At 46.2% G+C, this 27,474-nt stretch overlaps 3 protein-coding genes across 6 annotated transcripts in view; all 3 read right to left on the bottom strand.

Annotated features, from left to right (window-relative positions):
• LOC118212515 (paxillin-like) overlaps window positions 1-9,354 on the bottom strand; it is a 32,943-nt gene extending 23,589 nt beyond the window's left edge. For 2 of the 4 annotated variants that reach the window (XM_035390446.1, XM_035390445.1), the window contains exon 1: window positions 8,711-9,111. In XM_035390446.1, the coding sequence (XP_035246337.1) occupies window positions 8,711-8,723 (13 nt within the window). In that variant the 5' untranslated portion in view covers window positions 8,724-9,111. Of the gene's footprint in view, window positions 1-8,710 lie in introns of all 4 variants that reach the window. The other 2 variants (XM_035390443.1, XM_035390444.1) reach the window with 2 other exon arrangements.
• A 1,461-nt stretch (window positions 9,355-10,815) lies between these two features.
• On the bottom strand, window positions 10,816-15,548 carry crybb3 (crystallin, beta B3). The gene is made up of 6 exons (XM_035392000.1): window positions 15,461-15,548; window positions 14,020-14,107; window positions 12,942-13,060; window positions 12,320-12,452; window positions 11,615-11,757; window positions 10,816-11,050 (listed from the first exon to the last, which is right to left on the bottom strand). Exons 2-6 carry the CDS (start codon window positions 14,092-14,094, stop codon window positions 10,831-10,833), a joined length of 690 nt encoding a protein of 229 aa, XP_035247891.1. The 5' UTR covers window positions 14,095-14,107; window positions 15,461-15,548; the 3' UTR covers window positions 10,816-10,830.
• Window positions 15,549-16,281: 733 nt separating this feature from the next.
• On the bottom strand, window positions 16,282-24,427 carry LOC118212165 (uncharacterized protein KIAA1671-like). Its single transcript, XM_035389807.1, has 8 exons — window positions 23,876-24,427; window positions 21,879-21,937; window positions 21,383-21,539; window positions 20,733-20,907; window positions 20,074-20,192; window positions 18,355-18,575; window positions 17,872-17,963; window positions 16,282-17,350 (listed from the first exon to the last, which is right to left on the bottom strand). The coding sequence occupies exons 1-7, from the start codon at window positions 24,383-24,385 to the stop codon at window positions 17,888-17,890; spliced, it is 1,317 nt and encodes a 438-aa protein (XP_035245698.1). The 5' UTR covers window positions 24,386-24,427; the 3' UTR covers window positions 16,282-17,350; window positions 17,872-17,887.
• Between the last annotated feature and the right edge of the window lie 3,047 nt (window positions 24,428-27,474).

Here is a 27,474-nt window from a genome sequence, read left to right as displayed (position 1 = left end):
CTGCTGCAAATCTTTCATCTCGACTGGCTTGTGTACAACTGTTTAATGAGAGAAGAAGTGCGCTGATTGGACTGGTACTCGGTATCTGCTGAGAACACAAGTTCAGGCACTGGTATCGGGAATGGAAACGTGTGATTGAGACATCGAAAAAACACATCCACTCCTGAGAGAGAGAGAGAGAGAGAGAGACAGTGCCAGAGAGAGAAAGAGAGAGAGAGAGAGAAAGATGAGCTGTGCCTACATGTTAAAATTCCTCCCATCTTTCGCTCCTTATCTCTCCCTCCCTCCGTCTCTATATCTAACAGGCAGGAGGGCGAGCGGGGCATTCCGCACGTGTCTCTGCACGCCCAAAACGAAATCCAGGGGGGAGAGAGAACAAGAGAGATAAGTGGAGACAGAGAGGCAGAGAGGTGTCCCATCGCTTCTCATTATTTCCCCATTTAACTTTCTCCAAAACTGTCAGACTCGTCCCCGTTTGTCACCGTGGAATCACTTCCCATCAATAAAGCAATTTAATTGATTTAAAACGAGAGACAGAGAAGGATATCAAGCAGTCTTCATTAACATGACAGGAGCAGATCCAGTGCTGGCAGCACATTCTCTCTCTCTCTCCCTCTCTCTCTTGATCTGTCTCTCTCTCTCTTGCTCTCCCTATCTCTCCCCCTCTATCTATCTCTCTCTCTCTCTCCCCCTCTATCTATCTCTCTCTCCCTCTCTATCTCTCTCTCTCTCTCTCTCTGTCCCATGCCGTTTCTCCTCAGATAAACTCCTGGAAGGGTGTACATGTCTGAATGCTGATTTGGAAGATTTTACAGATAAGCATGGAATGTGAGATGCGGACGCAGGAGGGAGGGACTGTGTTCGACTGCAGTTTTCTGTCTGGGGCATTTTGGGGTTTTTTTAAGCTGTTAAACGGACTTTTAAAAGTTTAAAAGTAAAATGCTTGATCAGCTCTTACTAAGACAGCCTCTCTGAGAGACTGCATTAAACATTACACCTGAAGGAGTCTGGGAGGATCTGAGGTGGGCACCAGATATATGTGAGAAGCACAACCAAACACACACAAACACACAAACACACACGCACGCACACATACATACTCACACACACACACACACACACACACACACAGACACACACATGCACACATACATACACAAACACACACACACACACACACACACACATACATACACACACACACACACACAAACACACACGCACACATACATACTCACACACACACACACACACACACACAGACACACACACACACACAGACACACACACACACACACACACAGACACACACACACACACACGGTAAAGCATCCTTGTGAAGGGGATGCTCGTGTAAGAGCTCAGTGCTGTGCTACTGTACAGACGGGTCTTTGTGTCTCTGCTGAAAACAATGGAGCTTTGAGCTCACAGCACTGATCTGAGTAAGACTAGACTAATAATTAAAAAAAATAGACGGCAGCCAATAAAAGCCAGGGAAAGTGCGTTTATGTTGCGATTGTCCAAGTGCATGTGTTATGTGTGCGTCTGTGAGTGCATGTACATTCACATCTTTGTGTGCGTGTACATGCATTTGTGTGCATGCATGTCTGTAGAGTGTGAGTGCATTTTTGCGCGCGTGTGTGTGTGTGTGTGTGTGTGTGTGTGTGTTAGAAAGAATAAGACTGTGAGAGTGAGAGAACAGATTCTGCTCAAATACCGGCTCAGTGATCACGGCTGGCCAATGAAACGGGCCGGTGCACAGCGGCGGCCGCTGAGGAGGGAGAAAACTTCCCCTTAAACTGCTTATTGGTCTCCAAACATGACTGACAACAGGTTGAGACCAATGATCAGTTTCAGGGGAACACTTCTGCCTCCTCAGTTTTCAGCTCAGCAGCCACCACAGCCGCCGCAGGCAGACGTGGGTAACCAGGCAGAACAGGCCCTGTGATCACTGTGAAAGCAGAGAGGCTCAGGCTCACTGTCTGCAATAGTGCAGTCCACCAACACACCGGCTGCCACACACTGCATGTGGCCACATGCCTAAGCATCAGGGAGAGGACAGTGACAGAGTCAGGGACACAGTGAGGACACTGACAGCATTAGAGACACAGTGAGGACACTGAAAGAGTCAGGGGCACATTACAGGCAGCCAATCATCACTGACTTCATATTACAGACAGTCAATCATCACTGACTTCATATTACAGACAGCCAATTATCACTGACTTAATATAACAGACAGCCAATCATCACTGACTTCATATTACAGATAGCCAATCATCACGGACTCCATATTACAAACAGCCAATCATCACTGACTCCATATTACAGACAGCCAATCATCACTGACTCCATATTCCATATTACAGACAGCCAATCACCACTGACTCTGTATTTCAGACAGACACCGTTATCCCCCCTTTGTTCCCCGGCCAATAAGACAGCATCTCCAGGCAGCCCTGCTAAAAACAGAAGGTCGCTAGGAAGAGACGCTTTTCTTCCTCTGGTTATTCTGAGAACACAGTGGGGTGACAAACCACCATGAGTTAAACTACATAAACTATATATACACCTGACCCCTCCTGTCTGCTCGCTGTTAACACCGAAACAATCCTATAAAGCTTTATAAGTAAAGCTATATTCACTCGCACCCTTAATTCCTGGACCACCAGGAGCAAAACTAAACATGCAAGTCCGTCTGGACGAGAGCATCTGCTAAGTGACTAATGTAATGTAATGCCAAGTGCATACACCTGTCCCTGTCTGCCTGTTCACTGCTTACACTTAAGGCCTGGTTTACTAGGACCATCAATGCATGAAAAAACCCTTTAGCACACAAAAACCAATAACATGACCACTGATTGGTCTAAGTATTTGTTTTGAACCAGTCATTGGTTGTGTTATTAGTTACGCGTCTCCTAAAAGTATTAGTAAATCAGGTCCTGTGAGATCTTTTTCTTTACTACCACTACAGGAAGTGGTAGAAGGATCCTTTGCACCCTGGTTCTGTACTGTAGCTGGGTCTAGGACTGAATGACAGGCTGGCTGACCCAGAGTGAGCTGAGCAGGAGCTCTTTTTAGAGTAGGGATTTACCCGCTAAAGGACCAGCGAGGAGAGTCTTGGGTGTTGTGGCTGATTTGTGCCACAATGATAAAGCAAAAATCACAGGAAGTCGAACAGGGAGTGGTGACTAACACTGGGCCGTAAGACTCCGCCCTTGAGGGAGTGGCTGTTCTGTCAAGCTCCACCCCCAGACAGACACAAGCAATGTGAATGAGTACACTACACTACAAATCACCTTCCACTCGCAAATGCTTTTCTCAGTCTTAGGAATTACTTTTCACTTCTTCACTGAACTGCTGCATTCTGGTTTCAGGAGCATTCCCCATTGCTCTTTCAAACAGGACCACATTTACCCAAACACCCATAAACCCTGTTTCAGACATGACCACTTAAACTGTACATATAAGGATTTCAATAAATCCTTTAACTGTGTGCAGACTCACCAGGAGAGTTTAATCTCTGGCCAATCAGTGGCATGAATCAACCAATAAATTAAACATCAGATAGATAAGAAAACCAGCAGTACTATTGGCCTTGAGGGCCAGATAAGAGTATCCCTTTCACAGACTGACTGCATTGTGAAGACTGATGACAGGTGTGAACAGTTTTAAGAGTTATTACACAAGTTATTAGGTCTCACTGTGACAGGAAGACCTGCCCCAGTGTCCTCCATCAACACATATTATAATCCTACTGCTTGGAGACCAACGTAACAACAGGAAATGACATCACCCAAAGGGCCTTCTCTTTGGTAAGCCAGCTCTGATAATCACAGTGACTAAACACACGCAGACACATGCACACACGCACACGCACACATACACACACACACATACGCACACATGCACACACGCACACACACACACACCCACACTCACACACACACGCACTCGCACAAACACACACACACATACGCACACATGCACACACACACACACGCACACACGCATACACACAGCTAGTCGAGTGCTGGCTCAGGGGACCACTCCTTCCCCTTATATAGGCCTAGGTATAATGAGGAAATACAGAGAGCTGTGGTTTTATTTTCCTGTTACACGGAACAACTCTGGGTTGGGCATGCTGAACTTTGAACCCTGTCACCACAAACATGTGGCACACCGAGCAAGGAAAATGAAAATGAATCGCTTGATCAAACACAGATCCAGACTTGGAACCGGCGTCTAACAACTGGATTTCTTTCACCAAAATCTAAATGAAAACCCCACAGTGACTTTCTTAACCTCTGGGCAGTGACAGTGAATCATGCTCAGAGTTTCCTGAATCACGTCTCTGGTTGTGTGAGGGAGAGACAGGGGCCTGCGAGCGCAAATCTCCCATAATGCTCACCTCCGGCCAGTTTGGACAGGGCCCAGCAGAGCATTCCGCCCCAGCAGGTGTGTGATCCTCCCCACTGATGCTCCCACCCCAGGGCTGAGGGCTTCTTGCTATTGGCCGGGTCTGACCAGTACGTCAGTTTCCTACCTGCCCCAGGTACATTTCCACTGAGCCAGCTGCCAAAATAAATATGACCACTATTCCAAGGAGATTATACAGGCTATTTGTGTTTACAAAGTGTCAAAAAATCAATCTACAGTGCTGGTAAAAAAATATAAAAAAATGTAGTACTTTATAAAAGATGAAAATCTGCCCATCGGCACAGCAAATTACTAAGTTTCATCTTTATTCGCGGTTTCGACCAATCGCAGATGCGAAATGTTGGAAATTGTGGATGACTTCTCCTTTGCCTGGGGATTTTGAATTTTGAGACGAGATGCCTGCAGTTTAACTGAGGATGAATTTACAGCAGTCAGCTAATAATATAGTCAGCCAATACCTGGTTAATTTGTTCTCTTAGTAGCTTAGTTAGTTTGCTAGCAATAAATACAGGTAAATGAGCTGGATAGATAGCTACCATTATAGTTTTAATGCTACTTCAGTAAATAGATGTTAATAGTAAATTACCTATGTCAAACTGGTTGAAATGTTAGCTGGTACAAATATTAAGGAATGATGAAGCTGTCAGGTTTAGGTGAGATATTGGAAAACATTGGCACAAAAATTAATGAATGACAAAAAGCTGTTATGTTAGTAAATCATTAGTAAGCTTCAGTAGCGTAAGGGCAGCTGTACCATTATAAGAAATTGGTACAAATATTAATGATCAAGCTGTAACATGGGTTATTGCTAAGCAAGCAAGGGTACAGAAAGTTTAAAAATATTTTAGAGGTTGGTATAGAACTCCCCACCCTTGCCCCAGAATGACATTTTCTGCACAGTGATCCCTCCGTCACCCTCTCTGCTGTCCCCCTATCTGAATAAAGCAAAAAATACCAAAGGAGGGGTGAACTGTCCGCTCTCCTTAAAGAAATACCCATGATGTTCCACAAATACTTTTTCCCAGTTCATTTCATTTCAAGTTATTCTCCTGAATGTGCTGTATTGGAATGGGACAGACCAACAACTCATCGCCTCACGCAGACAGACGCGCTGTTGGAGTCAAGCCCATGACACGGCTCACAGTAACACGCAGCGGAGGCAGGGTGAACCAGAGGGAGCGGAGACAGAGGCGGGCAATGTTTCAAAAACAAATCTCCAATCAAAAGAAAGTTACATTTTCACAGCAGCCCATGGAGTTCCTGAGGACCTGTATTCTCTCTCCCTCTATCCCCCAGGAAACACTGTTCTGAGCCCTACAGTGTGTCTCTCCCCTCTTAGGGAATGTTCTGGAGGGGGCAGCTGACACTTGCATGTTTGGAAGAGCATGTTCGTGAGTGCGAGTGCCACCTTCAACTGTGGGGTGGAGGGATGGGGGTGCTAGGTATGACCTATAAATAGACAACAGAGCCCTGAAGAAGAAGAAGAAGAAGAAGAAGAAGAAGAAGATGATACTGCTGCTACTGTCTCAGCATTTTTGGGTGAACAAGGTTCTGCTAAAAATATAAAGATGTCTCAGAATTCCCACAGGGAAAGACCAGTACCCTGCCTTCTATAGGCCTACCCACCTCACTTACAAATTGCGTATTCACTGAAGTAGCTACTTCATTCTAAACTGGGACCATTGGTTAGCTAGCACGCTAGGAATAATCCTGTCTTATATTTGTTGGGCAGGATCTAATGTTACAACTATAAGGTATAACAGACCTGCGTTCTGTAGCTTGCCAGCCACTAAGCTAAGGCTATTTATCAGTTGCTAGCTGTCTGTTGGAAAACAAGCAATTATATTACAGAATACAGCCAGGACAATGCCCTTTGAAACAATTTGTTGTGATACTGGGTATGGATTATGATATAATGGGGAAATAAATATCAATAGAAGTGTAAAAAGCAAAAATGTTATTTTTATTTTGGCCTATTGCAATATTATTAAAGTAACGCACAAATGTGAAGAGACTGGCATTTTGAACAAAAATTAATTTGTCGATAGCGCAGGCATAAAAAGGCTTCCAAAAGCAATTCATTTGCCAAATGTTTCAAGGCATCTGGGAAATAAGCAGCAAGTGCCAAGCTTAAACTTTTCTATGAAAGACCCCGAATAAGAAATGAATACTCTCATGAAGCTTTCAGCACAAATAAAGGATACTAATAAAAACAAATACTGGGTAATGTTCGCAGCCAAAGTGCGCAGCCTCACATTTCTGCTCCACACAACGGTACATTCCCGTTTCCACAACTGGTGCCAGTACTGTATGACTGGATCGGGACAGCCGAATGTTCGTGTGCATGTGTGAGCTCGCCCTCAATGTCCTACACAAACCCCAACTACTGATGTGAGCAACTCCTCCAAACAAGTGATAACAGATAAGACTGCCAATCGTAGATCAGACTGCAGACCTTCGCCACCTTTGCTCCCTCACCTTGACCTCTGACCTCTAGTGGTCAAGGATGGTCACTGCAGCCCTCCAGGGCCACAGAGAGCCAGGGATCAATATGATATCAAGAGGCAAGATCAATAACAAGCCACTGGGGTGACTTCACTCATGCCACTCGCTGCTGACCTTGACACCTGAGAGTGGATTGTTTTGTCTATACTTATTTTCCATATTAACAGTGACTGCCCCCAACCTGTTCTCGTTAAGTTCTACTTAAATCTGTTATAGAGTATTGCAGTTATGGAACGCCATTTACCAAATCCAGTATATAAATGTTGAAGTTCCACTAATTTCATCGGGGGAGGAAGTGCAGTTGCAGTTAAGGGTCCATAGGTCAACTTAACTGCTCACCTTGAAACATGGGGTTTTCCCATGCATTTCCCAATTACGTCACGAAGTAGTACAGCCAAAGATTTAAATGCGGATCTGTGTAAAAATGGGGACGTAATACAAAACTGTGCACTAATATTGTATCATAAGTGCACTGTTTTCTATATCCAGTTTGGCTTGGCACCGGGAGGAGAATGAATATGCTGTTCGACGATCTACGTCTATCTTTCTGTAAGGGATGTTATTAGGATATGTCTCTACAAACGTATCAACGTACAATTTGGGTAAACTTTTTCTTTTTTTAACAGGTTAAAAATGTGTCGGTGACAAAGCGACAATGGTCAAAGCAACGAAGTGTCAAGTAGCCTATTCTAGCGACACTGTTTATTTGAGATTTGGTTGACAATTCGCACGGATTTTTTACAAGTTAACAAAAACAAACAAACAAACAAACAAACAAACAAACAAATAAATAAATAAATAAGAAGAGAGTGGAACAAACAAGTGAAAACCAACACCCTAAATCGCTTCAGCTAACTAATCATTTGATCTCACTAGTGAGTTCCGCTCCCAACTGTCCCCGCGGATACACATACTTTATCCCCACATCAATAATGTCGCACGGGGAGGAGGAAACATTTCCGCAGCCAGAACTATTTTCGCTGAGCAACTAACAGGTTCAAACATGCGAAAGACGTGGAAACCTAACCAAGGCTCGCTACCTCACATTAAACCTTTTAAAAATTTGCAGGAAAGTTATATTTAGGACTGATTTTGAATAATCGTTTACTGCCAATGTTGTAACTTAAAATCGCGAAGCAAATGACACGATCCACGGGTGAGATCCATGAAAATTCAGGGTCACGTAAAGTGTTTCTTCAGAGACACCCCTGGCCCACGTCCACGCATGTCCATACATCAACACGGTGACAACTTATGAAAGTTCAGTCACAGCTGAGGAAGGTTACCCAGCGACTGTTCGCTGCTCGCCAGAATAGCTAGTGCAGCTCACTGCTGTTGGTTAACCACCGTTTCTCCAAACAAAAACAGGAGCTGACCATAGACAGAACTGTCCACACACCCTAAGAAAAAAAGCCCGACTTGTGCAACACCGCCGCTCAGTCCTAGCATGCTAGCTCACTCCGCTATTCCACACACGGACACCCCTTGATTTGAAGCGGTCGGCTCGCTAGCCCACATGCTGGTTCCCTGGCTTGGACAGGGGGCAGCCCCACACGCCATGGGATGGATCACTCGAAACGGAGGCTGGCTAAGCGGCCTCCTCGCTACCGATACCTGCGCTGCGGTTCGGGGTTAAATCACAGTGCGGGCTCGCAACCTACACGTAAACGGCCAGTTCCATTCTCCCGTCCCCTCAATTCCCGACGGCACAAACGCACCGACACAGCAAAACACCAGCCACAGAGTCCGCACACTCCACGCTTACCTAGGTCGTCCATGGTGCCAGGATTCGGTTGTAAGCCGAGCTGGACCGTTATCGAGTGGTTCTGTTTCCCCTGAGTCCAGGGCTTCCTTTTCGATTCCCGGCGCTCCTCGCTACGCTCCACACAGAAGTTTCAAATTGTTCAGTACAAGCAGCGCAGCGGAGACGTTCTTCGGGGGGGCGCCGCTCGCCTCCTACAATTCTTTTCCCCTTGCTTTCTCGTGCAGAAGAAACAGCCTTCATAAAACAGTGACCTCCAGCGGGCGAAGGCTACATTAAAACTTAAATAAAAGCTGCTATACAATTAGCCGCTTAAAGTGGGTTCAAAATAAATTCACAACTTCTACAGTCATTCAATACATGAAGAAAGGCATTATATGAAACACAGTGTGTTTTCCCAGATTGGAAACGGCGTCACGGAAGTGATTTACCGGGTAAAACGATATTTCAGACTCCAGAATTAGTTACGTCCCCAAAATAGAAACAGGCTTCCGTACCATAGCCTAGTCACTTACAGAAAAAGAACGCGTCACGAATCGACCCTTTAAAAGAGTGCACATGCTGTTGCTGAAGACGAACCATTCTAACTTTGTGCGTATATGGTTTAAACAAATAGGCTATTCAGGTAGGCTATATAAGTAGGGTGTCCTAACATCACATTGCGTGCTCCTGTCTCTCCCGTACGTGTGTCCACAAGTCTACAATCCCTAGGGCCCGCATGTGCCAAGATCATTTCGGTTCCAACTATATGTCAGAGTTGATAATGAATTATTTTCACCATCGTTTAGGCATGGCGAGTATGCGGCCGAATTTAGGTGTTCTTGGCTGTTGCAGTGAGATGGGAGACAGATCCGTTATGCGTGCGCACGGAACTTCAAATCTTCAGATATGACGACGCTATACTGACGGATTGGCCTATTCTCAACAGAAAACATTCTTATGTAATTTTTATTCTGATATATGTGTACACACACACATACATTTATGTGCTCCATGTATTCCAATCTCACTGTATTTTATCATGTATAAACGATGGAAAAACCTCAAAGTGTACTGCAGATCTGGAAACAGCAGTATACCTTAACGAGCATTTTTGAACTTTTCTAGCTTAAAGGTCATGCGTAACTCCATTCCCTTTGTATACAGCCAATGGCAGGGGTTATTTCAGACGCCACGCAGAAAAGAAACGGTATATTTAGACAGCCTGACTGACAGACTGACGGACAGCCAGACAGATCAGAGTAATGGTAATGGGACCTCCAGACCAGACTCGTGTTCCATAGAAAGCCGCCGCCGATAGGGATGAGGCAACAGAGACTTGACTGCAGTTGCGGGACCCTACTGGAGTTTGCGGCTGGTGTCGAGACAGGAAGGCACATGCGGTATTTTGAGTGAAAACAGGTGTAAACAGACCCTTCGCCCAACCCACATGCCAAAATGGCTTTTTATGGCAGGGCGAGGGGGGCCGGTGACTTACACCTCAGCCCACCAGACATGTTAAAAAAAAGAGACTCAACCTTTTCAGAGCAGACAAGCCAAGCTGCTCACGAACCTGCTGATTTAATATTTAATATGCAGTCAAATAGTTTGCCTCGTAGGAGGATGGATGCAGAAGAACACAGAGACACAGGGCGCTGGTGTGGTTGGATAGCAGAAACGTTTTTTAGAAGCACCGCTTTTCCTTATCCTGCTCCTACAGGTGGGGGTGGCACAGCAGTGAGCTTCTCTACTGTAGTGGGTGTGTGTGTGTGTGTGTGTGTGGTTTGGGGGGATGGGGGTTGTGTAGCACAGGAGAGGGACATTAATGCTTTTGTGTTCATGGGGTGAAAGAGGAGTCTCGACCTAACCCAATCCAAACCCCACCTCAACCCAATCCAGCCCCAGCCCCAGCCCCAACCCAAACCCTAGTTCAACCCAACCCGACCCAACCCAGATCCAAACTCTCACTCCAATTCCACACTCAAAACTGACACTTGCAACAGAGCGTTTGACTCAGAGCAGAGACCTTTATTGCCAGCGGAGACACACATAGCACTTCCTCATTTCCTAATGCGCTGCTTCTTAACACCCCTGGGAGAGGCGAGGTGGGGCGGGGGTCTGGGGGCAGGGCCGGTGATCCTCCTTCAGCTGGAGCCGGCGGCAGCGGGCGGGGCAGGGGGTGGGGGTGCGGGCTTGGGGTCGGAGGTGTCAAAGCAGCCCTTTGTGTGCCACTGCATGTCCAGAATCCGGCGCACTGACTGGATCTCCGGCTGTGCCGAGCCCCATTCGTTACAGTGCTTGAACTCTCCCTTCTCAAACACGAACTGGTGCCCCCTGTAGCCTGGGTACGTGTACCCCACCCACCTAAGGAAAACAGACAGAGAGAGAGAATGTAAGTGTGCATCATGTGTGTGAATGGCAGGTGTCAGGCAGTCATCAAATGCAAAGGACTTGCAACCAAGTACTAAATATGACAACTTTTTTCATGCCAATAAAAAAAACATTTGAACTTGAACGTGCATTTTTGCAGTACCTTGCAAACAGAGATTATAAAAATTTTATTTGAAATTGATGTGATTTAAAAATGCTAGACTGATCCTAGATCAGCACACCTACTCTGAAACATTTTATCAGGTTGTTGACTTTCCCATGCTGTGTAAAGAACAACTGATTTCGGAGCTCCTTCACCAACCTTTGTCCTAACCCTGGCTGTCAAGCGGGAAACAGCAGTCACTGATCCAGTGTCAGTGTTATTACATTTAAAATCTACACTGTTATGAGCTTGGCTTTGTCCCCCTCTATCAATGAGAGGAAGGCGACGACACCACAGATCCTACAGACTCACCAGATATTCAGCTCTCTGTTCTCAATACTGAGAGTTCTGTCCCCCAACAACTTAAGCCAAATCATTCCAGCTTGGTAACTCACGTTCCGTTGAGTGACTTCACACTGCCCACGCGGTTCTGGAAGCCGTGGGCCCACAGGCTGGGTACATCGTCGTCCACGATCTCCATCTTTCTCCCTGCAAACCCCTCTGCCTCAAACAAGTGCAGCTTGTGCTGTTCACTGTCCTGCAGGGGGCGACAAAGTCACACGTGAACGCCGCAAAAACACATTTCTGTCGAAGGACGCTTAGTCAAACAATCCAAAAATCCACTCAGCTTTTCAACTGCAGCGCATTACGACTGTAAAATTCACTGATTTATAAACTAATTAGTCACGCAATGATACACGTTTTTTCATTGTAAGCCCAGCGGCAGTGGTTTCTTTAAGTGCAAAAGTCAGCATATCTCAGATCTTTCCCTGTAAGCCTACTCTGGACATATCACTTCACTCAGTTAGCCCCAGTGTATTTATGATGAGTTGATTATTGCAGTGTTTGTACAGTTTCGCCTTTGTCATTTTTTATTAAAGAAATTTTATTAAAGAAATTACAAAAAAAATTAAAAATAAATAATTTAAAAAAACAGCTAAAGGGCTGCTTGTGAGCATGTTAGCGATTCAGTCAGTTTCGTGGTCAGAGTATCTGTGATGTGACTCTCTTAGTAAAGGACCAGTGATGTGGTCAGTGTCTCTCGGTAATGCTGTAGTCAGTGTGTGCGTCAGTAGGCTGGTCGGTGCTGCAGTACGCACGATTTTGAGTGGCCGTAGAGACATCAGACTGTAGCTGTTCTGGCTGCTGGTCCAGGTAGCCCAGCGTGGATATTCCCCCTTCTCCAGAACATACTGGTCCCCTTTGAACCCTTGCTGGGCGAACCCAACCCACCTGCGAGTGGGGGTAAGGTCACATCACTGACCCATTTACCCATTCATACATTCAGTCATTCACATATTCATTACTTTCCTCTTTGTTGATTTATTTTTGATTTACTATCATTTATTACTTCATTCAATCAACACATTCCTTTAAACATGAACCATTTTCTCTATAATTCAAACAGGAGAGGGGAAGACAGGAAGTCAAGCGAGGCACCAGGTTGTTTTCTGAGTTTAAACTTTTGTCCAGGAGATGGAAAAGAAGGGGAGATGGAGGGAAGAGGAAGAGAGGAAGGAGAAGGAGGAACAGGGGATGGAGGAGGAAGAGATGGAGGGAAGATGAGGAGGGCAGGGGGTGGAGGAGGAAGAGATGGAGGGAAGATGAGGAAGGCAGGGGGTGGAGGAGGAAGAAATGGAGGGAAGATGAGGAGGAATAGAAGATGGAGGAGGAAGAGATGGAGGGAAGATGAGGAGGGCAGAAGAGAAGGGCGGTACTCACGGTCCAGAGTTGACCAGCACGGAGCCAACTTTCTCCGCACCTTTCTCGTTCACATCCTTACACGCTGCAGAGAGCTCCACCTTCTTGCCCTGGAAATTCTCCAACTCAAACAGCACCACCTGCAAGGAGACAATCACAGCCCAACTACATCCCAAACAGCACCACCTGCAAGGAGACAATCACAGCCCGACTACACCTCACACAGCACCACCTGCAAGGAGACAGTCACAGCCCGACTACACCTCACACAGCACCACCTGCAAGGAGACAGTCACAGCCCGACTACACCTCACACAGCACCACCTGCAAGGAGACAGTCACAGCCCGACTACACCTCACACAGCACCACCTGCAAGGAGACAATCACAGCTCGACTACACCTCACACAGCACCACCTGCAAGGAGACAATCACAGCCCAACTACACCTCACACAGCACCACCTGCAAGGAGACAATCACAGCTCGACTACACCTCACACAGCACCACCTGCAAGGAGACAATCACAGCCCAACTACACCTCACACAGCACCACCTGCAAAGAGAGATTACAACCGAGCTACACCCCAAACAGCACCACCTGCAAGGAGACAATCACAGCTCGACTACATCTCACACAGCACCACCTGCAAGGAGACAATCACAGCCCAACTACACCTCACACAGCACCACCTGCAAGGAGGCGGTCACATTGGTGAGGAGAAGGACTTGTGTGAGATCATTATCGGAGAGGATGTCTGATGTGACATATTTAGTTGAGAGCTCAGGTCCAGAAGGGCCGCAGCTTCTGCTGGTGTCTGTAGTTTTTCTTTTAGTCAAGTGCAATTAGTTAAGGGCTTGATAACAAGGTGTGTGGTTTCGCTGGCTGGTCATTGGTGCAGAAACACATGTAAAGCCAGGCAGGGTGGGTCCAGGGACTGGAGTCTGAAAATGTGTGGATGCGTATTAACCAGTGTCTGGACTCAGGGTCTACAACGTAGATAAAAACATTACGCTTCTCTTTTACCGAGCAACCATTAAATCAGTCCTGTATTTCATAGAAAAATCTCTAAATGTTTTTTTAGTGGAGAGGATAGTTACCTTGTAATTGCCACCCACCCCTCCCTGACTTTTTCCGGCTGGCAGTTGTTCTGCGGGCCCCTGCTTTTCCGACATTGCCTGCCTTCTCCTGGAGGGGGGTGGGGGGGTGAGGGGGGTAACATGGAGTTAGTCATGGTAAAAAAACATGCTGGAGCTTACAGTAACTGTTTGGATTAACTATTGGGAGCAGTGGCTTAGTTGACATTATAGAGACATGGCCAAAACTGGCAACAGAACAGAAGAGTTTCATTCAGTATGTGCACAGAAACAAAAAAACAAGATACAAAACAAGGAAATTGTGAAAAATGAAATTTAATTTTAGCATTTATGTCATTTGCTCTTGTTAGCCTACATTAAAATGTATTTAAAGAGATGGGGGAGGTTATTTAAAACAAGTTTTTTGCAATACTTAAATTCTTGAACCTGGATAAATGCCAGATACCTCAAAGCAAGGCAGGATGATGCCAATATATATGAAAATTGGATTGTACAGGACCAGTAAAGTACAGCCCTGTTGATTTAACTTGTACTGGGGGACAGAATTATTCATTGATAAACACAGTACCGTGAGGCACTAGCAAGACAGGAAGCTCATACTCTAAATTTAATCTTTTGTCTGAAACCAGCAATATTATCATATGTACAATTAGATTTCCAACAGCATCGTACAAAATAAGGAATTTGAACCATAGGCATTCTAGACAGTAGGTAAGAGACTCCATCTCTTAAATGAAGCTCACAACAGCATCGCTCTCTTAAAGCTCCCCATCTTGTTTTGCTCCTTTTGCCAGCAGTATTTGCAAACTATGTTATTACACCAGATGTAGCAAGGCATCTGGTTATCTTTCACATACTATTTGATATGTGCTATGATTTCATACTAAAAATGTTCACATGCTAGTTTTGCATTCTAAATAGTACACTAGTATGTGATTTCAAACGCACCACGTGAGAGGCTCGCAACTAGTGTAAGGCCAATATTCTTCCCCACTGAAACATCCCAGGTGTCCACATATGTCCAGGTAACAGCAGACTACATCCCTCTCATTTAGAGCACATTTTAAACTTTAAACTTACTGCATGCTCACCAGGCAAAGTGTGGCTCCTCACTGGACAATACAACAACAAAAAGCAAACCAAAACAAACTGGGCCAAGCCTAAGAAACCATGGCAACCACAAGACATGGGACAGGGATGGAATCACGGGGCAACAATGGTCACACACAACAGGCAGAGGGACAGACAGGAGGGCATGGGGGGGGGGGGGGGTAGAGTTCAGGAATGAACAGCCAGAGAGAGAGAGAGGAGGCGGTTGAAGGAGCAGCCATAGAGAGGAGGTGGAAGGAGCAGCCACAGAGAGGAGCAGATGGAATGAGCGGTCACATAGACAGCAGGAGGCGGAGCGAGAGCGCCCACAGGAGCAGGAAGGCTCGGTCGTTACCTGGTCGTTAGCTGGTGCTGGTGGGTGTATCGGTGGCGTGTGTAACCCGCGGTCTTGGTGCAGGCAGTGTGCGTGATTGTGGCTGGGGCAGTGTGTGGCAGTCTGGGGCAGGGGGGGGGGTATTTATGGTTTATTTCTGGCGAGGACAGCAGAAAAACGGAGAGCTGTTGATACAGCAGGTCTGTCGCCCGCATTGTGTCCGTCACACTGCCCCTCAATAGGGCTCCAGAGCTGGCACGCCATGCCCGCCAAATCCAACCATCCACCTCTGTGCCAGCTGTCTACCAGCAGTGCCAGGGCACACAGTCTGGGCATGAACTCACCATTGGCTGGGAGGGGGGGGGGGTTCAGCAATTTGCCCTCACTCAGCAAAAAAATGGGACCTGGACCCCCCTCCCTGGCCACACCCCATCTGCCCAAACACACAGTGCGCTGATGAAGGATTGAGGGGCACCCTGACATGCCGTATCTAGGTTCCTCTCATACAGACTGGGGAGACATTTGTTAAAAGGGCCCTTGATTTTACATGAAGCACAGAGCGAAACATCTCAATGTTGGTCATCTGTTTTCTGTCTCGTTTGTCGCACGGAGTCACAAATTAAAACAGGCTGAAGGAAATGAATCATCACTTGGGGGGTGGGGGGGGTGGGTCCAGATGGGAAGGGGTGGGACGTTAATTTGGCTCACATAGCACCGCACATCCAGCCAGGAGTGATGTCACTGCACGACCTCAAAACATCCAAAAAAACATCAGCTGCAAAGTAACATAGCAAAAGTCTAAACCCAGAACTGACCGCAAATAAGACACAAAAGGCCATCCATCCATTTCATAGCAAACTTTATTTTATTTATCAATTTCCACTTTGACAATGGCCTCACACAAGCCTACAGCCTTTGCGTTGAAATTAAGAAAGAAACAATCTTTTTTAAAAAGCCCTGACAAAAGGATAATTTTACAGAAGACACCATTCACACACACACACACACACACACACACACACATACACACACAAACACATGTGCACACACGGGCCTAAGATAGCCTGAAATCTTCACATACAGATCAAACCAAACATTACATTACATTGGTCTACAGGAGGAAATATTATGAACCAGGTTTAAAAAAATTGTTGTTCGGCATCGCAGTGAATCGCCATTCGCGACCAACGAAAGTTAATATTTTACCGGTGTCATCGGAGGGCATCTGGGCCAATCAGAATCAAATTCTCAGAATTTTAGATGAATTAAAAAACACACTTTGATTCCAATGGACCCAGCACAACAGGCGCTAAACAGAGGGACCGGAGACGGGCAGTGTGGGATACAGTCTAAGGCTCCGGGTGCTTTGATTAAACTGTCCCTTAAGAGGGTTGATCCTGTAAACTTTGTGCCGGTCTAACAGCCAGTTCAACAACAACAACAAAAATGTAACAAAACAAAACACAAATAAAAGAGAGAAACAGATTTTTTAAAACTGTGAACAGGAAGACAGAGACAGACTGCATTCATTATATAAAAAACTGATAAGTAATAAAAATCTTTTAAAAACATCATCCTGTCCTGAATTTGTTGTGCATCAGGTTAAGAAGTGCTTGGTCCTGCAGGCTAACCTTTCCCTTGTGCAACAAGTGCAGGGACAGAATTGGTCCCCCTCCTTCTGTGCAGATAGAGAGTAAAGTGACTGTATGCAAAGACTCGTTCGACAGAAAAGGCCCTTTTCTCCACTCTTTCCGGAAAGGCACTTTGTGCATATATCAAACCCTACTGCTGCCACGAGTTTCACAAGCAAAAGTCACGAAAAAAAAACTCAAGAGAAAAAACTTGATAGCAAGTTTCTGTTCATTTCCAGGTTAAAGGTCAAAGCTTCCGCCATTTCCTCCTCGTGTAAACCTGTAAAATTAAATAAACGTAAGTGACAACGACCGTTGAAAATAACCATTCATCCATCAAATTGACAAAAACAAAATCAGTAGAAGTCTAAATCAGAGCCATCCACAGACATATTTACACAATAATCATTCATAACATGCTAAATATTCATGCACACTGTTAAGAGTTATGAGAGGATAGCAAATAAACAGGCAACAGCACCCCCCCCCCCCCACCCCCGCACTCCAAGAAAAAGCTTTTATAGGAAGAGGGCTTAGTCAAATGGGCTCTCCAATCTGTCCTTATCGGCATTTTATTATTATTATTATTTAAAAACGCGCAATCAACAAGGAGCTCATGGTGAACGAACCAGTGAGATGAACAGAAGAGAGTGAAGGCTGGAGAGAAGACAGAAATGGAGACGGAGAGAGAAGACCGGAGACTGAAAAAGAGAAGAGAGAGAAAGAAAAGGGGGAAAAAGAAGAAATGGAGACAGAAAGAAGGGGAGAGATTGAGAGGAGAAGGGAGAGAAGAGCGCTCACCCTTTCTTTGTGGTGTCTATGGGTCTCCACCAGACTGAGCGAATTGCTTCTTGGACTTCAGCTCCTGAAGCCAGGGAGGTGTGGACTCCACCCTAAAGAGCGTAATAATTAAAATTATGCCAATAATTACATAATTGCCATAAATGGCGTTAATAATCATGCAATTGCCACAAGGTGTGTTAATAATCATACACATGCCATAAAGGGTGGTAATAACCACGTAATTACCCTAAAGGGAGTTAGTAACCATGTTATTGTGACACATTGTGAATAGTGCTATTAATGCCCATAAAGAACAACTTTGTCAAGCAACAGAAAAATGGTGATTGTCGTTTTAGAGTTTTTGAAAGTTGCATCATGCGGACTGATTCTGTGTTACCTGTTGTGAGGCGTGCTGTGTATGTGCTGTGATGTGCTGTGATGTGTCATGTGTGCTGTTATGTGCTGTGATGTGTGTTTCTGAGAAGCGAAGCCTTTGCTTGCCTGTCCTCTGTCCCAGCAGCAGGGGGCAGCACCCTGGCTGCTCCTGGAGGGATGGGTGATTTGGTGGAGCGGGTGCGCGGAGGAGGGGAGGGGGCAGGGCAGGAGAGCTGAGGGGGGGAGGGGTGGGAAGATGCCGGAACGCGGCGCAACAGCTCCAACGGAGAGGGGGCGCGTCTGTCAGCCTGTCCATCAGAATCCCCCCCTCGCTTCTGCAGCACTGCCTGTGAGACAGAGAGAGAGAGAGAGAGAGAGAGAGAGTAAACAGGAAAGAGGGAAAAAGACAGAGAAGGGGAGGGAAAGGGGGGACAAAAAGTGGGGGGGGGGGGAGCAGGAGAGAGAAAGAGCAAGAGAGAGAGGGGGAAAGAGAGGTATGGGGTAAAGTATATTACATCATGAAATCTATCTATAGGCCAACAGGAAATTAACCTGGTATACATACTGCCAACAAAACAACAGACTTTTTCTCTCATTGCTTGGAGCGAAGCAGGGCTGTAGTTTGGGTCCAGCTCCAACACTGACATCAGATCTGGCAGCAGCAGCTGCATTACACGGAGGCTCATATTCTCTCAATAACTGGAATAATAACAAGACCCTAATCAGAATACTCATGTAAGCACCTCAGTCAGAATAACACTGGTCCATTTCGGCTGAAATTTCATTTGGCATTTGGTTTGAAAGGGGTGGTGTAAACTTTTGATAATCAATTCAGTCGGAGAACATTAGTGACTAATGGCCATGCAAATGCTCATTCAGATTAATTTCTGATTTTCGATTCTGTGCATGTTCCTCCCTTGGGACAAGCAACGTGTTTTGAGTTTGCGGGAGATTCAGAAACATGGCAGTTGCCAAGCAAAGCTGGTCAGGAACAGGAGAAATAGAAGCATTGCGCTTGAACCCAATTTTTGAATAGGGTTGGCGCAGACTGCATGAAGTGAAATTTTATACAAATTAGAAAGTTTACTACAACCGAGGCATATAAAAATATATTCAGTATGAGCACTTTATTTGGCGTTCATGTAAACGGTCAATTTGGAATCTTTAATTAGAATTACATTTGGAATGGGAAAAAATATGGATGTAAAAGCAGATAGTGCTGGACCAGTCTGAAGCCACAAGTCTCACAGTATGATAAAGAGTTCAAAATGGCTGATTGGTTTGGTACTGTTGTCACACGGACCTTGTTCTGCTACATCAGTACTGCCCTGGTAGTTAAGCATGAAAAAGCCTAAAACTTCAATCTTCATTCATTAGGCACTTCCTTCCTTCCTTCTAACCACCCCTATCGATACTGGAGAGCACTCTCCTCTGAAGCATGTGATATCGCCACTGTCGCCTCTTACTTTATTAAGCTGCAATTCACAAGCAGGGCTTGGACCTGGAGGAAGGCAGCACATGCGCTGCTCAACAGACTTGGATGTGCCCTGTTGCCCAGCAGAGGTCGCTACTGAGCACAATAATGCTTTAATTCCTGATGAAACCCAGTTGAGTGCCACCTTGTAGGTTGCCGGCCACTTGGCACGAGCACAACCCAGATTCGGTATCACACTGTGGGGACCTTAACAGGATGAGCCACCCAGCGGCCCTGCATGAATTACTGCATCAAGCAACATACTAACTTCAGTCAGACAGAGAAACAGCCAATTAGGCGAGGGAACAGGAGCAGGCAGATGGGACCATCGGCGCTGACATTGGCTCAGACGGCAGTGAGTGGCTCCTCACCTTGAGGGCTGAAGGGTCCATTCCGGGGAAGACGGGGACTCTCTGCGATTGGCTGGGCAGTGGAGAGGGCTCCACCTCTGAATGCAAATCCACCCCATAAGAAGACTCTGCCGCGACTTCTAGGAGAGAGGGAGAGACAGACTTAAGCCCCGTCTACAGTCACACCCAAAACAGCTGACAAATCTGATTTCTGTACATCTCATATATATATATATATATATGGTAGTCTGTTTGCACTTAATTTTAATGTGTTGCGTGTCCGATTGTGTGTGTTCAGACTGAGATTCCATATTTCTCCCAGCTGTACTCAGTGCTTCATCAGGACTGAGTGCCGGCTTTACAACAGAGTGTCTCGTGACTCCTGCAAACTTATTATGGGATGTTATCTGTCAGTAAAAACGGTGAAGGTGGAAAGGCATTTTACATTCATGTTCCGCAATGGCAGAATCCAGCTCAGACCTCCGGATGTGACTCTAATCGAACCGGATGGAAAAATTCCATATATAATTAGTGCTGCTGTTGGAAGAGTTTTTTCCTATCTGTATCCCAGGCTTATCCACCAGGGGGCGTCCTTCAGCGTTGAACAGAGCACACCTGTGCAGGAGCTGAACAAAAGGAACTGGAACTGGGCACCAGATGGGACTTTGGGGCGGGGCTACCTGTGGAGTCACGGAACATGCAGTCGTCCGGCCCGTCCACGGCCTCCTGCAGTTCGCCGAGTGGAGCGCCTTGACTGACAGGCCTGGGAGGCATCGACGGCCGACTCCGATTCCGCCTCCGTCCAAGCTCCGCCTTCGCAAGCTGAGCGCTGGTGTCCAGCAGCGATGTGGGGAACTGCACACACACCATACACACACACACACACACGCCATGCACACACCACATACACACCATACACACACACGCGCCATGCACACACCACATACACACCATACACACACACACACACACGCCATGCACACACCACATACACACCATACACACACACGCGCCATGCACACACCACATACACACCATACACACACACACACACACGCCATGCACACACCACACACACACCATACACACACACACGCCATGCACACACCACATACACACCATACATACACACGTGCACCATGCACACACCACATACACACCATACACACACCACATACACACACGCACACATTTTCTAGTTATAACAAATGAAAATCACACTCTCATGTTGCACTTAGATGTGTGCTAAGGATGTGTTGAAACCCAGTAGTAAAACCCTGGGTGTGTCAATCAGAATGTTTTCAGAAGAGGGGTGGAGTTCATGACTGACCTCAGGAAGGGGGAGGGGCTCAGGGTCCGTGCTGGGAGTGAAGTCGATGATGTCATCATCAGTCTCCTGGTTACTAGGCGTGTCGGGCTCTCCTGGCAGAGGCTCGTCTGGTGACAAGTTTATGAGGTCATCCGGTCTTGGGGTGATGGGAGTCAGGCTGGGTACAGGATTCACAGTAAAGAACACAGATCTCATTATTCACTATTCCACCAAACTGAGGACCAACAGTGTGTCAGTGGTGGGGTGGGACAAAGTGCGACAAACTCCTGGGTTTGACTGGGTTTGAACTTACGTGTATATATAATGTGTGTGTGTGCAGGGGCACCACCAGGGATTTTGGGCCCCATGAAAAGATCTCATATTGGACCCCACCACCCCAGGAAATCCAATGGAATCCTACATTTTTGAGGGCCCCTGTCAGTCAGGGCCCTTCGAATCATCTTAACTCCCCCCCACCCCCCCTCGTACGGGACCCCTGTGTGTGTGTAGAGCTCACCTGCCCTCCGCCAGCGCTTCCGGGTCTGTCTCCACAACCAACTCTGCCTCACCCTCCTCCTGAGAGAAAGAGGGAACAAGGGAGAAGAGAGGAGAGGAGTGAGGGAACATGACAACGGGAGTTAAAATATGCAAGAAAAATAGGAACATAACTGGTTATTACATGTCAAAGACTCAGAGAGCCTTGAGATTGAACACCTCGTTTAAACATTCCTTTTTGAAAATTTTACCGGACGTGATGACACTGATTTCACAAACTAAGCCTGAACAATAAACATCGTAACATTCAAACATTTCACAGAATCCAGATCTCAGAAAAGTAATCACAGTCCCAGATTCAGAGCAAATAAAAAAGCAATAAAACAATAACTGAATGGACCATATATTAAGACGTATGGATGTTCCTCTGCAAGGTTCAGGGTTCGATCCCCTAACTTGGCACCTCTCTCCTGGTCTGAATAAAGCTAAACATATGAAATGAGGGTGGACTGTCTGCTTATAATAATAATAAGAATTATTATTATTATTAATAACTGCAGTTCTCACATGGTTCAATCAAAACCTCTCAAAGTTCCCTCAATGAAAACATTCTGAATCCTGAGAGACAGTAAAGGATATGTTTACCCCATGAGTGGCCAGTTAGCATGGTCTGAAGTAACACTATTTTTGTATTCACACAAAGAAAGGGAGGTGGATGTAGCTCATACACACACTGCAGATCTAACTCTAAATCAGGACATGCATTGTCTACCAGAGGAGCAGAGGACAGTGTTTGGGAAATGCTCTGCTCTGCACTGCACTTGGTAGCAACTAGCCAGTGATGGCCATTAGTGCTGGATTGCAATACAACCACCAGGGGGCAGCAGTGCAGCAAACAGGCAGTTTGAGAACAAAAAAGTGAGGTGTTATGACGACTCAACAGGAGAAACTGGTATGTGTTTCTGGGTAGAACACTTCTACACTGAAGGAATACCTCACATCCCTCTGCTGCCTTCACACTCTGGAACACACCTCAGAGTGCGCTCCATCCCAGACTTCAGTGTGAAGGCTCAGTGTTCAAGCTAAATGTCAGAGCTCAGTCTTAGAGCTCAGTGTTGCAGCACAGTGCACAATGCTAGACCACAGTCTCTGCTGGTCTAAAGATGGCCTGTGTCACTGCCTTCTCTCAACCCAGAAGATGCACACAATTACCACCCCATCTCACTTCTCTCATTTCAATATAAAACTCTCAAGCTCAGAGTCTGCAATCAACTCCTGAGCTACATTCTGGAGAAAATGTAACAATCACAAGCAATGAAGTTCTAGAACATGGACTTACTAAAACATTCTTAAAAAAACCTACTCATATCAGCTCATCTTCACACTATAATGACACCACACACTCCAACCAGACCTCCCACTGGCTGTCACATCACAATTGGAGCATCTGGCAACCTCTCCTCATTGCCCTGGGTCTCCTCTGTCCTGGTCCCCCAAAAGTGGAATGAACTTCCGCAATTAAGTTAAGAAAACAAGAGTGTCCAGCTGTTTTCCACAAATGCTTAAAATTCAAGCTACACTTCAATGAATTATTTCTATTATTGTATTATTTTTATTATTATATTTCATAAAAAACTAACCCTTCTCGTTCTTTATCTTGCAGGTCTTAAGGCATGCACCTTGACGGTCACGCTTATATAATTGAAACTTTGCTTATCTAGCTCTAGTGGCATTTGCTTATCATGTGAAAGTCACTTTTGTAAGTCCTTTTGGGTAAAAGCATCTGTGAATCGATCAAATTGTAAACTGTAGAGCTCAGTGTCAGAACACAGAGTTAGGGCTCAGAGTTAATAGTCAGTGTGTAGTGTGTCACTCTGTATAGACTCTTAAACAGGAGGAGGGAGCTGGGTGTGAACGTGCCTGTGTGATTACTCACACTTACACCCAACACACGCACACACGCACTCACACGCACACACACGTACACACGCACACACACACACAGGCTCCTCCCCTCACCTCCGTCTCTTCCGGGGCTTCTGTCCGCAGCTCCAGGACGGGTGGAGATGGGGGCGGGGTCGGGGTTTGGGGAGGGGTCTCGTCAGGCTCCCGCCGGGTGCTGCTGCCGTCGCCGGCGGAGGCGGGGCCAGAGCCGCCTGGCTCGCCTACCGGCACGGACCAATCACCAGGAGTCCCCGCAGCCTCCTCTCTCTCTGGCACACTCTTTGACTCCTTCTCCTCCTGTCGCTCGTCCCACAGGGTGGGGCTGTCCCTGCTGGACCACAAGGCCCTCCCCTGGCTCCCCCACCGCCGAGGCTTCACAGAGAAGTCGTCAAAGCGCACCTCCTCGCCCGGCTCCTTGGCCCTGCCCCCCCCATCGGCCCCGCCCACTCTGCTCTCTCCCTGGGGGGCTTGTTCAGGCAGCTTCACAGCAGTCACTTTCATCCTCTCCTCATCCTCCCTTTTCCTCTCTCTTTCCATCTCCCTCCGTTTCGTTTCCGTCTCAATTTGTCTTTCTTTCTCCATCATTTCTCTCTTCCTCTTCTCCTCCAACTCCTTCTCCACCCTTTCTCTTTCTCTCTTCGTCTCCAACTCTCTCTCTATCCTTTCTTTTTCCCTCATTTCTTCTAACTCCTTCTTCACTCTTTCTCTTTCTCTCTTCTCCTCAATTTCCTTCAACAACCTTTCTTTTTCTCTCTTCTCCGTCTCCCTCTCCAACCTTTCTCTTTCTCTCCTCTCCTCCAACATCCTCTCCACCCTTTCCTTTTCTCTCTTCTCCTCCATCTCCCTCTCCAACCTTTCCTTTTCTCTCTTCTCCTCCATCTCCCTCTCCAGCCTTTCCTTTTCTCTCTTCTCCTCCATCTCCCTCTCCAACCTTTCTTTTTCTCTCTTCTCCTCCATCTCCTTCAACACCCTTTCTTTTTCTCTCTTTTCCCTCTCCCTCTCCAATCTTTCCTTTTCTCTTTTCTCCTCCATCTCCTTTTCCATCCTTTCTCTTTCTCTCTGCTCCTCCAACATCCTCTCCACCCTTTCCTTTTCTCTTTTCACCACCATCTCCTTCTCCAACCTTTCTTTTTCTTTCTTTTCCTCTATCTCATTTTCCAACCTTTCTTTTTCTCTCTTCTCCCGCTCCCTCTCCAACCTTTCTTTTTCTCTTTTCTCTTCCATCTCTTTCTCCAACCTTTCTTTTTCTCTTTTCACCTCCATCTCCTTCTCCAACCTTTCTTTTTCTCTCTTCTCCTCCATCTCCTTCTCTAACCTTTCCTTTTTTCTGCTCTCTTCCAACTCCCTCTTTACCCTTTCCTTTTTTCTCTTCTCCGCCATCTCCTTCTCTACTCTTTCACTCTCTCTCCTCTCTTCCAGCATCCTCTCTACTCTTTCACTCTCTTTCCTCTCCTCCATCTCCTTCTCCAACCTTTCTCTCTCCCGCCTCTCTTCCAACTCTCTCTCCACTCTTTCTTTTTCCTTTTTCTCCTCCATCTCCTTCTCCAACCTTTCTTTTTCTTTCTTCGCCTCCATCTCCTTCTCCAACCTTTCCTTTTCTTTCATCTCTTCTAACTCCCTCTTTATCCTTTCCCTTTTTCTCTTTTCCTCCATCTCCTTCTCCACTCTTTCACTCTCTCTCCTCTCCTCCATCTCCTTCTCCAACCTTTCTTTCTCTCTTCTCTCTTCCAACTCTCTCTCCAATCTTTCTTTTTCCTTTTTCATCTTTATCTCATTCTCTATCCTTTCCTTCTCTTTCCTCTCCTCTATCTCTTTCTCCACCCTTGCCTTTTCTCTCCTCTCTTTCCCCACCCTTTCTTCCTCCCTCTTTCTCTCAATTTCTCTCTCCATTCTTTCTTCTATTTCCCTCTTCATTTGTGCAACTCTCTCCATTTCCTTCTGGGCAGCAGGTGTAGGCGTGTCATCCTTGGGCTGAGCTTCGGTGGGTGTGGCTTTGTCCTCCATCCGTGCAACAGGAACGCACTCGGCAGCCAGCAGTATGGGGGCGGAGCCAGGGCTGCTCAACCCACCTCCCTCATCCCTGGGGGAGGGGCTCCTCACGTCCTCTCCTCCGCCCCCTTTGCTGCCTTTCTCCACCTTGTTCTCAGACTGGACTTCCTGGTCAGTCTCCACCCCCACTTCCTGTTCCCTGCCCCCTTCCTCCGCCTCCTCCTCTCCGACCCCATTCTCTTTTTCCTTTGGCTGCTCACGGACACGGGAAATTAAGTCCTTCAGGTGGTGGATGAAAAACAAAAGAAAAAGACAGATTTGGAGTTATTATCTTTCTTTCTTTTTTTTAAAACCTGATGTTTACTTTTTCCTCCCATTTCCAATTGCATCTAGTGGCCTGTCCTGCCACAGAAATGTCCTGAGTAAATTTGGGAGGGTGCACAAAATCATTCTCTACTTCAAAACACTTGATACCGTCTACTGCTTTCTTGGTCATGCTAATTACACGCTGCCTTGGGAAGCTACCAGCCACAGCCAGCACTGGCACGGCCTGGATTCTACACCAGATTATAAGTGTATCCACACACTGGAGCAGTGCTTTAACAGGATGAGCCAGCTAGCAGCTCTCTGCTTTAAATTGAGCGTGAGGTGAGTAATGTTAGCTCTCTTTATCGTCTTCAAACAGTGTTTTGCATCTATACCCTGCTAATGCTGTTTTCGGAAGAATCTTTGTTAAACTCACCTTCCCATGAGCCTCACTGGTCTCCTCTGGGGGGCCTCTGGTCCCCTCCTTCTCAAAAGCCCTGGGACTGCTTGGCAAAGCAGGCTCTTTTTCCACTGCAAAACTGTGACCCAGATCCGAGGAGAGAAGACTGTGTTCACAAACATGACCACTTACACAAATGCAGTTCATGTGTACACCAACACAGCTGGTGTTAGCAAGTGCAGTGCCTGTTTACACAAACACAGGTCCCACATATATAAACAAGTGCCATTTACATAAATACAGCCCCTGTTTACACAGGCACAAGTCCTGTTCACACAAGCACAACTCCTGTTTACGCAAACACAACTACCAAACTGTTGACACAAACAACTCCCAAACTGTTTACACAAACACAATTCCCAGACTGTTTACACAAACATAGCTTGTGACACAGACATCCTGGCCTGCTATGTGACCACAAGACAAATTAATAACATTCTTCATCTTTATTGTTCTGCAAATTAAATGGCAGAAGTAGTGTGTAGATACGATTTCTCAAGCTGAAGTTTCCCGGAAACTTCCTGTTCAGCTTAGCAAAATTCTCCCATAATGTATTTCTTTCTCTACTGCAACAAAACAGAATGAGAGACTGCACTTTGGGAAAATCGGGGAAATAAAATCATGGATCACTCTACACGTGTCTAGTGTAAACCTCACTAAAGTACTGATGTTGTGAGTGTAATATAGGGCTAAGGCTTTACAACATCTAGGACTGTTTCTCAGCCCTGGTCCTGGGGACCCACTGTGTAAACTGGTTTTAGTTCCAATCATAGTAACAAGCGCTGTACTGTAATGTGCTGCTAATTGTTCTTAATTAAACATTTTAGCCTACTGAAGGACAATTTACCCTCTTTTTGATTTCTTTAAAAAAAAATTTGGCATCTCCAATCCCACCCAAATTCCGAATGTCCACTTCGTG

Source organism: Anguilla anguilla, chromosome 14 (genome assembly GCF_013347855.1).
Source record: "Anguilla anguilla isolate fAngAng1 chromosome 14, fAngAng1.pri, whole genome shotgun sequence".
Lineage (NCBI taxonomy): Eukaryota > Metazoa > Chordata > Actinopteri > Anguilliformes > Anguillidae > Anguilla > Anguilla anguilla.
Note: the sequence above shows the minus strand (reverse complement) of the source record. Positions and strands in the feature narration are given on the sequence as shown.